Source organism: Periplaneta americana, chromosome 11 (assembly GCF_040183065.1).
Source record: "Periplaneta americana isolate PAMFEO1 chromosome 11, P.americana_PAMFEO1_priV1, whole genome shotgun sequence".
NCBI classification, from domain to species: Eukaryota; Metazoa; Arthropoda; class Insecta; order Blattodea; family Blattidae; genus Periplaneta; species Periplaneta americana.
This window is the reverse complement of record NC_091127.1, coordinates 28,091,268-28,105,787: the sequence shown is the minus strand read 5'-3', so window position 1 is coordinate 28,105,787 and position 14,520 is coordinate 28,091,268. Positions and strand designations below refer to the sequence as shown.

The 14,520-nt window shown below is 36.0% G+C and overlaps 1 protein-coding gene across 4 annotated transcripts in view; it reads right to left on the bottom strand.

Annotated features, from left to right (window-relative positions):
• Positions 1–1,016: 1,016 nt before the first annotated feature.
• The window catches only part of LOC138708902 (uncharacterized), a 121,716-nt gene continuing 108,212 nt past the window's right edge, over positions 1,017–14,520 (bottom strand). For all 4 annotated transcript variants that reach the window (XM_069839217.1, XM_069839214.1, XM_069839215.1 and 1 more), the window contains 2 exons: positions 7,885–8,067; positions 1,017–2,005 (listed from right to left, as the gene is read on the bottom strand). In XM_069839217.1, coding sequence (XP_069695318.1) covers positions 1,931–2,005; positions 7,885–8,067 — 258 coding nt within the window. In that variant the 3' untranslated portion in view covers positions 1,017–1,930. The remainder of the gene's footprint in view (positions 2,006–7,884; positions 8,068–14,520) is intronic.

The following is a 14,520-nucleotide window of genomic DNA, read 5'->3' as shown; positions in this document are numbered from 1 at the left end:
AGACTGAAAACAAGGACGTGTTATGATTTCAGATGGCCGTGGCTGGTATCTAAGTTTTAAGATTGAAAACAAGGACGTGTTATGATTTCAGATGGCCGTGGCTGGTATTAAGTTTTAAGACTGAAAACAAGGACGTATTATGATTTCACATGGCCGTGGCTGGTATCTAAGTTTTAAGATTGAAAACAAGGACGTGTTATGATTTCAGATGGCCGTGGCTGGTATCTAAGTTTTAAGACTGAAAACAAGGACGTGTTATGATTTCAGATGGCCGTGGCTGGTATCTAAGTTTCAAGACTGAAAACAAGGACGTATTATGATTTCAGATGGCCGTGGCTGGTATCTAAGTTTTAAGACTGAAGACAAGGACGTGTTATTGCTGGTTATTTACAATTTAGGTTAGTTTAAGAAAACATTACGTAAAAGTCGGCATTACGAAATAAGTATTTCTGTTATTTTGATCGCATATAAGACTAATTTCACCAACCCATGTTAAATATTTAACATGTCGTTAAGGCAGTTTAACAGTAAACTTAACGGAAGAGATGTTTCATCAACTGTTGTTATTGCTAACATCATGTTAATTCCACTGTTAAAATAACATAACATACTCCCGCAGGTAAATCCTTAACGTCCTGTTACAGCGTGAATCATGGCTGCCAGAGAACATATGTTACACGCCGCATTGTTATATCGAGATATATTTGCAGTGAAAGCAATTAGCTGCAATCACTACTTCAGCTTTTTTTGTTATTCAGAATAGATATGTTCATAAATACTAAAATGATTCATATTAATATCAGCACTGTATCCAGTGTAAAGAGAAGATATTTGCTTATTAACGTAAGCATTTCTGTGATTATTATTCCGTATTAATACACAGATATAATATTGCAGATTTTCAAAACGATATTTCTTCCTTTCACTGATTTAACAGTTCACATGTAATTATAACCAATGACGAGTGAAGATAAGTTAGATAGGATATAAGATATGAAAATAATGTTAACACTTACCATTGTAGTATTCAGCATCAAAATTATTTTAATTTTCTATTTGATCCTGGATAACTGGAAGAATCTTTGTACAAATATCACTTTGAGAGTGAAAGTACCATCGTCAGTTTTCAAATGTTCCATTGTATCTTGTGCATAACCTGTCTCAGCATTTCTTTTAATATTTTAATAACATTGATTTGTTTTAGTTTGCGTTTTCACATCAAATGGTGATGGAAAATATTGGGTTAAAGAGAACCATGCTTGTTTCTTTTTCCTAATGAAAGTTCCATCACTACGTTTGAGTTCAATTACATTCATATAATTGCTAGATCTACTAAAATAATTATATTTCTCATGAGGTAAAATTACTGCTCCTTACACTTTCTTTTTCTTCATTTCCATAATGTAAAAAATACAATTCTCCGCTAAAACATATGACTACACCAAATAAAAGCACATTCAGTAAACTTTCATATGATCACTACTTCTTTGATTCCTGTTACATTACTCTTAACATCATGTTACCTAACCAGTGTACCTCAAATAGTTGGTGAAACACTATTACACTAACAGGATGTTTAATTTTTAACAACACGTTAGTTAACATGCTGTTAGCGTTATTTTAACAAAGTTTGGTGAAACTGGGCCTAACAGAAGCTGTTACTCAACTTCAGAAGTTTTTTATTACAGATATTAGAGGACAGCAATTAACATTTACAAGATCTTTACAAAAGTTATATATGAAATGATAACAAACATTGTCAATTTTTCGTGGAACGCAATTCTTCGTTGTTTCTAATTATTGCTTTCAAGCTATAATTGAACAGTAAGCTACAAAAATGTTTATAGTATAGTGTACAGGCCTGTAATGAAAGCGCATCTAATTTTATGTGTAACATACATCCTGAACTAACAACATTATGAATGCAGATTCAAAAATGTTGATGAAGTGAGTAACATGTGCATGTACATGCAACTATCAGCAGAGCAGCTGCCAAGGCTCCAATCTGAATACATAATTAAGGATTTACACAATTCTATTTCTATTTCCTTATTGTATACTCCTGATCACATATAAGTTTACATAAATACTGCAGTATGATTTATACAGGGTGTATATAAATTGGTGTCAAATATTTCGGGGACGTGTTCCTAACATCAAAACAATTAAAAAAGTTAATAAGGACATGGGTCCGAAAATAATTCGTTAGGGAGTTATTAAAGGATTTGTCCCTTCATTGACCGCTGATTGTTTGGTGGTTTTTTGTGAAGAAAATGTATTCTGTCAGTGAACAGAACGAAATGATTTGAATCATTTAATTGATGATGTGCTTCTGGACGTCATCTAACGAATGTGTTTTAACACGATGGTGCTCCAGCTCATTTCAGTCTGATAGTTCGTAATTTTTTAATGATCGATTTCCCCAAAGATGTATTGGTCGAAGGGGATTCATTGCATGGCCTGCTCGATCGCCTGATTTGGATCCAATGGATTTCTTAGTCTGGGGACATTTAAAGTCCCTGGTTTATGCGACTCCTTTATTTAATGTTGATATTCTGATAGCGTATCCAAACTGGATTTGACGAAATACGAAACACTCCAGGAATTTTCAACAGAGTACGCCAGAGCATGTAACGCAGGTTTAGGGGACACATCGAAGCAGAAGGAAGCCACTTCGAGCAATTTTTGTAACATTAAATTTTGTCTTGTAACTCTGAAATAAATTATTTTGAGACCAATGCTCATATGAACTTTTTATAATGTTTTGGTGTTAGGAACACGTCCTCGAAATATTTGACACCAATTTAGATACACCTTGTAGTAGGGTAGAGTAGCATAAATCGCACCGCTTCCTAAATGGCACCACTGCTAGTTTAAAACAAATTACTGTAGTAGTGTGGCATCTAGTGGTATTGTTACAATCTACCATATGAACGTCCACCATGTCACTTGATTTCTGCCACTTCTTTGTGCTAGCAACTTGGTGATAGAGTATTTAATATAATCGCTCAAGTGGATGTATATTTAGCTAACATTTTGTAACTAAATAACCGATTTGTATGCAAAGGAATCCATAATTTTAAGATGTTATTGGTTAAAAGAAATATTAAAGAACATTTAACTTAGTACGATTTTCGAACATATGGTGATTATAGACTAGAATGAAGGAAATGATAACTTATGACGTAGTTTCTCAATTCGCACCACTTTGTAGATGCCTAATTCGCACCGGTGCGATATGAGTCACTGTAGCAATTCTAGCCGTACAAAAGAAGTCCCCAAAAATTTTAACTGAACGAGGAATGCATCAGGTGGATGCAATATCAAGTGGTGAAACGGTCGTTAATACAACAAGTGTGTGTTGTACAAGCGCACCAGATATTTTGTGCCGCCTATGAAAATTTTTAAACGTCAAACAGTGCATCCTACATTATTAGCTGGTGTTCTTCCAGGATCGTTATTTGTTTGCTCTGATTCAGGTTACATCAACAGTGAAGTATTTGTCGAATAGCTCAAACATTCTATTTGCCACTCAAACCTGCCATAGAAAAAAGTGCTGCTTCTGTATGTCCACCTAAACGAACCATTCCAAAAATTTAGAAGCTAGATTATCTCGGGAAAATGATGTGTTCCTATTTCAGCTTCCTCGTCATAATACTCAGAGGCCCAACCTTTAGATGTTTCTATCTTCAAACCATTTCAGACAGCTAAATCATGAAGCAGTTCTTAGGTGGCTTCGAGATAATCGTGGAGAAAAGGTGACGCAGTTTACAGTTTGAACTGCCTGGTGAAGCACATGGCAAATGTGTAACAATAAAAAACTTATTCAGGAAGTTTAAATGTTAGGTAATTTATGCTCTATTTTTTCAATTTAATTTGAAGATGCGTTACTCTCTTTCATTAATTTCAATAAACTTGTAATTTGCATTTATTACATTATTCATATTAAATACTGTTCAATATGTTCAATATTAAAAGCTTTCCTTCATCCTGTTCCCTGCAGTTAAAGAGGTGCGATTTAAGAAACCACAGGTGTTATTTAGGAAACTAGTTGCCCTAAATGGCGCCACTGACAAGTGTTTCGAAAATGTCATTCTACTTCAAAAATATTAAACCAAATTCAAGGATTCTTTTTTACATGAAAAGTAAATGTTGTGGGAATGTATTTCTGTAAAGGAATGCAGAAAATAAAAATTGTATTGTTCAATAAAAATTATAAATGCTAAAGTGGTGCGATATACGCAACCTTACCCTATATAGTTTGCAGGATCAATTTCGGGGAAGGGTTTAGGATCTACGAAAAATAAACATTATAAAAACCTATCTACGGGATCGCCTTAATTCCACATTACAGTTGTTTTTCCATATTTATCAAAGAAAGAAGTGTTAAAAGTTAGCATCTTACATCTCCGCACAAGGCCACATGCGTGCTCAGGCGGTAGCGCGTTTGCACTCGGGTTTAGGTTGCAGCTTGGGCTGACTACCTGCTTGTGTTTTCCGAGGTTTTCCCAAACCTTAAGAAAAATGTCAGGTAATCTATGGCGAATCCTCGGCCTCATCTCGCTATCACAAATTCTATCGACACTAAATAACCCAGTAGTTGATACAGTGTTGTTAAATAAACAAGTAAAAAAATACGCCGCTCAATCCCTACAATGTCCTATTATAAACCTCCTCACCTGTTTAACAAAATTCTAGATGTCCATGGAATACTAGGCAATTTTGTTCAATACACTGTTGGAGCATTGCAACGTTCTCAATTTATTGATGTAAAACTAATTATGAATTTAAAATGACGCTGCATGTACATATTGTACATACGAAGTCCGGAGAGCATGCAGGCCAGACAAGGGATTCTCCATTATCAATCAATTTATTTTGGAAATGAGGCAGAGTACCATTGTCTGAAACTATTGGCGTACGATATAAAATACACCAAATGACACTTCAACCAGAAAATAGTTCAAGTTTTCTCTTAAGGAATTGAGGTAGAGACGTAGAGATCTTCTGTTTAGTATTTCAGTGAACAAAAGATCCGACTAAATTATTGTCAATATTATTTATATTCATATATGAATACTGAATTAGTATCGGCGTTGTGATCAACAATAACGTGGGTATTTTCTTCAGCTCAGGGACGGATGTTGTAAAAATTCATCACACCAATCCTAAGAAAATGACTTCATTCATACAGCGAACTCCAGGATAAACCTGTTGCAACCAAGAGCAAAACGTTTTTCGTGGGAGAAATTTGGTGTTTTGAGTTTAGGCCTATATAGATACGCAAGAAATTGATTTTGAGCACTTTAAGGGTAAACCATAATATTATAGGACTACAAACTTACTGTGACTTGTAATGAAGTTTTTATATGCATTTTAAAATTATTTTATGTACTGAATCCAACCCTGAAACCGAAACGCTTCATAATGATCAACGTAGTGAAAAATGTAAGTATACCGGTACTTAGGCTTATATTCTGTTATTGTTCCCTCAATTATTTTTCCCAGAAGAGATTGGGGGCTCGTCCACTCTCTCTTCCACTCCCCTTCTCTTTCCTCATCACTCTTTCTCTGGCCAACATATAGCCTATAGGCATACTCGTGTGCATATCACATTATAAAATAAAGAACAGACTAATAAATGAATCCTGTTTATCATAGTGTTATAAGGGTAAAGCTAGCCCCATGACAATCCAAATCAGTCCAGAGATGTCAAGCCTGCATTTAATGGCATTAGGGATCTCAGTCCTACGTGCTCGCCGTCTTTACCCCATTTTCTCTAGATAAATCTAAACCTCTAATTAGATTACTGTTGATCATATAATGAACAAAACCTCAGAATGGTTTAGAGCTATATATTAGTGATATATTACTAGATTTATTAAAAATATGATGTAAACATGTGTAATACATGAATTTAGTTACTGTATTACAGCTGGTTCCCAAACAATATTGCTTTGATGTGATGGGTCATTTCATAGACCAGTAAATAAAAATAGTAAGTTCTTTTTAGGCCAGGCAATATCAGTGTAATCAACAGAAATTGTTGACACTCACAGGCAATTATTGTGAAATAGAAGTATTAATACAGGGTGAACCGTAAGTAATATCATTAATTTCAAGGGGATATTTCAAACAAAAAAATTTCATATAATTTTGCGAGTTTTTGCTTCCTTTTCGAGAAGAAAAAATTATTTTATATGAAACATTTCACAGAGTATTCTGGAAAAACTATTTAATTAATTCCCGACATGCTCAGTCCATGATTGAAAGAATTGTTTTTTTTTCCTTTAAAAATGCATAAATTTGATCACTGCAAATGTAACTTTTCGTTCTGCAAAGGAATTTTAAAACTTGATGCACTCTGACAACCCTATACAGGTTATTGCCTGCTGGAGAGATGCAGCTCGCGTAATGCGAGAGATAATAATAATAATAATAATAATAATAATAATAATAATAATAATAATAATAATAGTAATAATAATAATAATAATAATAATAATAATGTTTTATTTTCGCTGGCAGAGTTAAGGCCATAAGGCCTTCTCTTCCACTCAACCAGCATTAATCAATACAATACATAAATTTAAATTACAAATATTTTCACTACACTTAAAAGGTGGGATGGGTGAGACAATGAGAAATGTAAACTTAACACACACAAATTGCTTTTAAGGTAAATTTGATTTGTTGTATGTAAGTTTACCGGTTACTATTTTGAAAATTAAAGTGAGAGGGAATTATTTCTAATTGGTTGAAGAAAATGCTTTTAGTACGACAAATGTTGATGTTTTTATAATTAATCAGATTTTTATAACATAAACTAAGCTTTTCTTGTTGTCTGTGTTACCGAATATTTAAATAAAATTAAATTGGAGAGTTCAAAAATAATATTTTTAATTTAGTTCCTTTAACGTAAAATAAACATATAATATTTTTATATTTTTCCTTAGAGTTTTAAAATTTTGTTTTTGTAACGTGACATATTTTTTACGTTCTCTAGAATATTCTATTGAAATGGGAAAGTAGAAACATGTCTTAATCTTTTAAATTTATCTTGAAATAAGCGTATCTTACTGTCTATGTTTTCAGGACATTTAATTAAAATTAGGTTGTAGTAGAATTCATTTTAAATCTTCTAAGATTTTATTTAACGTGAAATGAGCAGTGTTCATTCTCTGCTCTCCAATACAGATTAAACACAAAAATTAAACGGTATATCTTCTGTATTTTTCTTACGAGATTAAAAACAACGTAGCTACGTAGCAATGACCATCAACTTTCCTCTTCATAACAAACCAGGTGAAGGGGTTGTTCAGAGTAACAGAGCCTTATGTGCGCTCCCTACTGATTACACAATGTTGCATGATCTCGCAAATGTATTTTAAAATGCACATTTTTTCTGGAAAACTATTCAAAATACAGAAAAATGGTATTTGACTTTTTTGTTGCTCTTTACTAAAGGAATCATCCACCAGAATTGAAGGGTTCAGAGCCATAATGGGCCAAGCGCCATTTATTTAAAATGGAGAAAGCAAGGTTTAAAGTTAAGTGAATACCATAGTTTAATGAAGATTGACATGTAATTTAGTTTTAATGCGCATACTTTATCTTACTTACTATAAGTTTCATTAAATTGTGGTAATCACTTCATTTTAATCCTTCTTTTCTTCGTTTTTAATATATGGCGCTTGGCCCACTATGGCTCTGAACCCTTCAATTAATGACATTACTTACGGTTCAGCTTATGTATTAAATTGGCGTATGTATGGAGATTAGGTATAGTTTTATTCAATAAATTGTAACTTATAACAAAATTACTCCACTATACCAAAATTACCCCGACTCACCCTAATAATAGTGCATAATGGTAAAGGATACGAAGATAACTATGGTGACAGTGCCTCTGTGCTGCATGTCGATAGAGAGGCGTCCGACCTGCATGGTGCACATGTGGTAGGGGCTGGTGCTGGGATTGAACTGGTCGGACGAAGAGGTCCAGCCCTCGTCACAAACACAGAACCCCGTCGTGTTGTCCATATGGCCGTGATGACACCGCATGTTCTGTACTCCCATTAACAACACAGACAGTACATTGGTTTCTTTTAAATCACTTTGTACCTTAGAAAAAGATTGTGTTTCCAAGCGCGTGTTAAAACTTAATACAGTGAAACCTCTCCTTACGGACACCTCCAAGATACGGACACTCCTCATATAGGGACAGATTTTTATGTTCCAACTGAAATAATATAGAAATAATGATAAATTTAACACTCGTTTACGAACACTCTCAGACACGGATACGGACAGCAGTTTCACAGTTCTAAAGCTTGCTTTACCTCCTGACTGCGGACAGAACTTGGATTTCAAGACCTAATGTGTTACAAAAATGGAAAATTTAGTTTTGAGAACTGTACAGAAATTCCTTAACATGAAAGAAGACAATAAGGGTCTCGTAGGCTACCACTAGCCTAGCTGGCTACCCCTTGTTAGCTGGAAGAGGATGGATAAACAAAATCATAAAATTTAACCTGTTTCATGGGTTCAAGATTTCCCCGATCGTGAAATTGTGTTCGACACATGATAGGGTTAGTAGGATTATTCTCTTCGCTTCAATCAGTTGTTCTGTTTCGAGAGACATGGCACCTGAACGTAAAGATTAAGTTGAAAACTGTAAATTGCAGTACTGCATAACTGTAGACCTGGAATAAAATTGCATGGCACAGTACTGTATTTTTCTTTATCGGTCTTATCTACTGTAGTTCAAAGTTGCAAAGAATTTACTGTAGTACAGTGTACTGTATTTAGAATTAAACTACAGTAATACATTTCATTTAAAGCGTGAAGGGATACATAATGCATATTATAAATTTACTGATAGCTTCGGGAGCCTCCATCCCAATAAAATACACCTCCCAGATGCGGACAGATTATTACGTCCCTTCGATGTCTGTAAATGAGAAGTTTCACTGTACCTCCGATGTTTCGAAACTCCTTATATGCTCCATTATCAGGGTAATATTGCACAAGGCCTGAAGGTCGCCTATTTCTTTGGATCCGTTATTCTTGGCCTGTTCTAACGACTGAATAACGAATGCCACAAATTATCTCTGTGAAGAGAAATTCTTCGTTGTCGGAATTATTATAAATAGGTTCAAATGGATGACGTTTTTTTTTTTTTTTTTTTTTGGTTTCTCATGATTTATATGGAGACGTACACAGGTTGTAACTTTAATAATGGCAACTATTTATTTATTACGAATATACAAGTGATCCATCTCTGAAACTTCTATAGTCCTTCAATGTAGTACCTAACATTGTCTACAACTCGTTGCCACCGATGTGGAAGTCGTAGTATCCCTGTAGCAGCTCCTGTTCTGTTGATGTTTCTGATGGACCGCCCTACTGCCTGAAGAATATCGGGAACGGTCCGGAATCGAACGTCACGAAGTGGTTCCTTCATCTTTGGGATTAAGTCATAATCACAGGGGCTTAAGTCCGGTGAATGTGGTGGATGGAAAAGCGCTTCCCACCCCCAGAGACGGTACAAATCAGTGTGCCGTATGCGTTATCTTGCGTTGGGCGATTCTTTAGAATACGAAACAGAGTCATAGGGTAGGGGGCCCTAATTCCGGACGTTTCAAATATTTCTTGATATTTCTCATACTAGATAAGCTTTTGGTAGCGACCAAAATGATGATTATGTATCTTATAGTTTAAGTATCAATACTCATACGCTAAAATGACTGCATTTTATAAATTACACCAAAGATAAATATTTGAAAACTCCAGTACTTTTGTCCGGAAATAGGAACCATCGTTCCTGTTTCCGGACATACATTCTTGACCGTGGCTCCTATTTCCGGACATTGAGTTTCTAATATTTTAAGTGTTTATTCTTATAGATAGAATTAACAAGAAATCAACAACAGATATTGCAAAGATATTTATATCAAATTTGGTACTTTTTTGCCAAAAAGTTCCCTCATGTGAACTGTTTTTACCAGCAGATCCAACACAAATTTCATGAAACCGTGCTGAACATACTCCGCATTGAGTCCATGTTCCCAATATTCCAGATGCTTCGCTGTAGTAGCTAACACCACAGAAACTACACACAGTCTCTTTCTGAGCATTGTTGGCGTATATTTCGTACACAAGGTCTTTTCTTGGTGCCTGCTGAAGTACCTTGCACTGTCTCGAGTTGGGTTTGTTCCCATTTTTCTTGCTACTAAATTATTTCTGTACTGTGCTGTGGTCAGCACAGCAGCATTCTGAGTTAGTCTTTTTTTCTTGGGAGGTGTATCCAGCTGAGGGATGGGAATCACTGTCGAAAAGGTTCTCTTTTTTGGTGTAGAACTGTGGATGTGTTTGTGCTGTTGGGGAGTTTCACTACTTTGAAATGATGTAGATGGTGACAGACTGGTAATTGGTTGACTACCTGTAGATGTTCCTGCTATCTGAGAAGAGTGTGTTGGCGGGGACATTTTGCGTTTAGCACTAAGAACTTCTGATGGTGCAAAAACATGATCAGGAAGGACAAGTGGATTCCAAGGAAAAATCCCACATGACCGGAACCCATTAACTGCAACACAAACCGTAGCTTTCTTGGACCATGCACCTGAAAACACTTTTTGAAGTTGTATTTTGTTGAAATTGCGACTAAGATTATTTATTAACCATTTCGTGCCTTCAGAAAATAATTTGCCTTTAATGGCTTGAAAAAATCCTGTCAAGCGGCTGCAGTCTGCGAGTACAATGTGCCGGTAAACAGGGAAAAATAATATTCTTCTCGCAGAAGTCCAGCACATGGATACTTTTACAGTGTCTGGTACTTTTACATTGACACCATTGTTAGCAGTTTTAAATAGGGGATGTCTAATTCGTGTAGGTTTATTCTAGAATAAGGAGACTTCCCCGGGCTCCCACACATCTCTGGATAGTCAAATTCTGCCTTCCTTGCATCGGATGTAGTTTCTAGATGCATTTATGAGAAGGAAGGTCAGCTCGTTTTCCTCGTATTCTTAAAACATTGTTTTCGGTCCCCTTTTACAAGATTTGGCAGCCCCCGTGATATGTTCATATAGAGTAAATTTTGGAACGCCATGTTTTTGTGTCGCAGCTCTCACGGACATTACATTCCTGTAATCCGCTATTACGTGATTTAAATCGTCCTCATCCCATGAAAATGATTTGAAAAACTTGCTCATCTGTTTCCTTGGCATGTGTAACAACAATGACCCTCATATACCTAAAACGAGTTTAGCTAAATTAAGGTTGATTGTTGCTACAGTACAGGATAATTCATTAAGAAATTAATACATTTAAAAAGTCGGGAAAATATTATTATCGGTAAGTTTACAGCTTCAAATATAATACCAATTTACTTGAGAACATGGATTCATTGGAATAATTAAAGTTAATTCTGGTTATTTTTTGTTGATAAAATAAAATTGATGCTTTTATAAACGCAATTACAATTCGTATGAACGATTGTTTAAGGTTATTTAATTCATTTAAACAACGACAAGCTTCATTACACAAAATATATGTGTCCGGAATCGGGAACATTTACGTGTCCGGAAATAGGAAAAATGCATATTACTGTTTGAATTTCGCGAGAACGTCTTGGCGACAACATGGAGACATTCCTCTGCACTAGTAACATTGGCAAAGAAATGTACTTTATTGAGCAAATGCAATCAGGATTTTAGGTTGTTTACTATCCTATTAACAAGGTCTCAAATAAGTATGTATTTTATAACAGAGGAAAAATTAACAGATCTCACATTACCTCTAATAGATTGTTGCTGTCTGGAGCTCAAGTTTCACACACTGTCTTTCGTCTAATAAGTGGCTTCAACTCCTTACTGCTGCTGCTATCTGTTGGCTTATTCGGAAACTACTCACCGAGTATAGTTTAAACACAAAATGTAAAAAAATTACGAGTGTCCGGAAACAGGGACTGTCCGGAAATTGGACCTCCTACTCTATGCGATATTCCTATCTCCTGGGCTAACTCACGTATCGTCTGTCGTCGATCGTTGTTCAATAGCGCGGAAACAGCTTGCACTTCCTCTTCACTAACGCTCGGACGACCCGGCCGAGCCATGTTTTCCACGCGGTCACGCCCCTCGTTGAAGGCTCGAACCCACCTCGCCACAGTCCTGTATGGTAACCCCGTCTCTCCACACATCTCAAGAAGATCGTCATGACATTGTCGTGCTGTACGACCACGAGCAGATTGAATTTTCAGCCAAGATCGCTGTTCCTGCTTTGTAAACATGGCGAAATGCTACCGCTTAGAGCTGTAAGTAACAGGAGAATAACTCTAACTCTCCACAGCGCATGCGCTGTGAGTCGGAAGAGTCCTTTTAAGGGGGAGGAGGGCAGATATAAACTAACATGTGATAAAAGTGACAACAATTAACTCTGTCTCGTTTCGCTTTTACAGCAGTGTTGTCACTATTAAAGTTACACCCCACGTACTTTAGGCCTATATGCTCCATCTTTTAAAATAACCAATAACTATGTATTTTCATCTTTTATTATCCAATAAGAACATCATCTCCATGTTTTAAATTTAAAACACATTAAAATCAATAATGTATATTTATACCCGTATAATCCTTTAGGCCTATATATTTCAGCAGTGTATCTCATGAGGAATGTAAAATACTTAGGATAATGTAATTTGGGCTAACCTATATCAATTTAACCTCATAGTAGTGGCAATATTAAAGTTGATGCATAAATTCGTAGCATTTTTGTTCGTCATCACAATATTGCGTTGTTAGGAGATTGTTTACCGTTTATCATTTGTCATTTGTTATTTGGAGTGTTGTGTTTGTAAATACTCCTTGAATTTTGCGGATTTGAAGAAGGTTTCTAAACAAGATGGACTGTCAAGTGAACAAAAAGGACATTTCCGACATATTTCTTTGAGTTTAATAGAGCAGCAAAGGCAGCGGAGGCGGCTCGAAACATTTGTGCCGTTTACGGGGAGAATGCCATCGGAGAAAGCACTGCAAGAAAATGGTTCTGTCGTTTCAACACTCAACACAAAGTTAGTGCCCGTCCACAGAAGATGACCTTAGGCGTCTGGTGGGGTAAAGAAGTAATCTTGTAGGCTACTATGAATTGCATCCCAGGAATGCAACCATAACTGCTAATATTTATTACCATCAACTCAGACACTTTTCGGCCGCAACTGAATAAAAATTGCATGCTGCTGAAACACCATAATGCACGTCCACAGCTCCGCTAACATGACGAAAGCAGCTATCCACAATCTTGGCTGGGAGGTGATTCCACATTCCCCATATTCTCCCGATCTTGCGTCCTCAGATTTCCACCTTTTTCCATACTCTATCCAACAATCTTTAAGGAAACTCCTTAGATAACGAAAATACTTTACAAACTTGGCTTTACGACTTCTTTAATTCAAAACCAGCAGATTTCTTCAGATACTAAATCAAAAAACTACCCCAGCGTTGGAAGAGGGTCATAGATAATCTATACTAATAATAAATCTGTAGCCGAAATTTTTCTGGTAATTTTCGATTTTCCAAAAATAATTAGTCCTAACATATATAATTAGCCGCCCTGAAACCGAAAATCGCTTTTTTGAAATTTTTGTTTATATGTCTGTCTGTCTATCTGGATGTTTGTTACCTTTTCACGCGATAATGGCTGAACCGATTTATACTACTAGGTTCAAAAAGTTCCCGGAATTTTACTACCATTTTTCGTATTAATATATAACAAGGGATATTATACATTTGTTTTGTTGGTAACATTCATGATGTCATTTCCTTAAAGTTTGCTGATAATGGCAATTATTGGTTTTGAGTTGTAGGCAATTGTTTATCATAGTGTTTTGTTTGTTCGTCGCATTTTGTAATTATGTCCACAGAGCAAAGTACAAACATCAAGTTCTGTGTTTTGCTGGGGACATGATCAGTATGGCTGATGAAGATGGTGATTTCTTAAACAAAATGAAACTGGTGCTACTTGTACGACCCAGTCCCTAAACGACAGTCATCTGAGTGGAAATCGAAAACATCTCCTCGGAAGCAAAAATTTCCTAGGGACACTTCCAAAGGCAAAGTTATTTTAAATGTTATGTTTTATTTAACGACGCTCGCAACTACAGAGGTTATATCAGCATCGCCGGATGTGCCGGAATTTTGTCCCGCAGGAGTTCTTTCACATGCCAGTAAATCTACTGACATGAGCCTGTCGCATTTAAGCACACTTAAAGCAAAGTTATGTTGGAAGTTTTCTTCGACTCTCAGGGTCTCATGCACCATGAGTTCATTCCAGAAGGTCGTACTGTAACGAAAGAATTGTACGTAGAAACCCTCCGTCGCCTCTGGGACGCAGTGAGAAGGAAACGTCCAGAAAAGTGGGTAGAAAAAAACTGGTTCCTTATGCATGTGACAATGCACCTGCTCATCGCGCAATTATTGTAAAGAATTTTCTTGCCAGGCACAACATAACTGCTTTGGATCACCC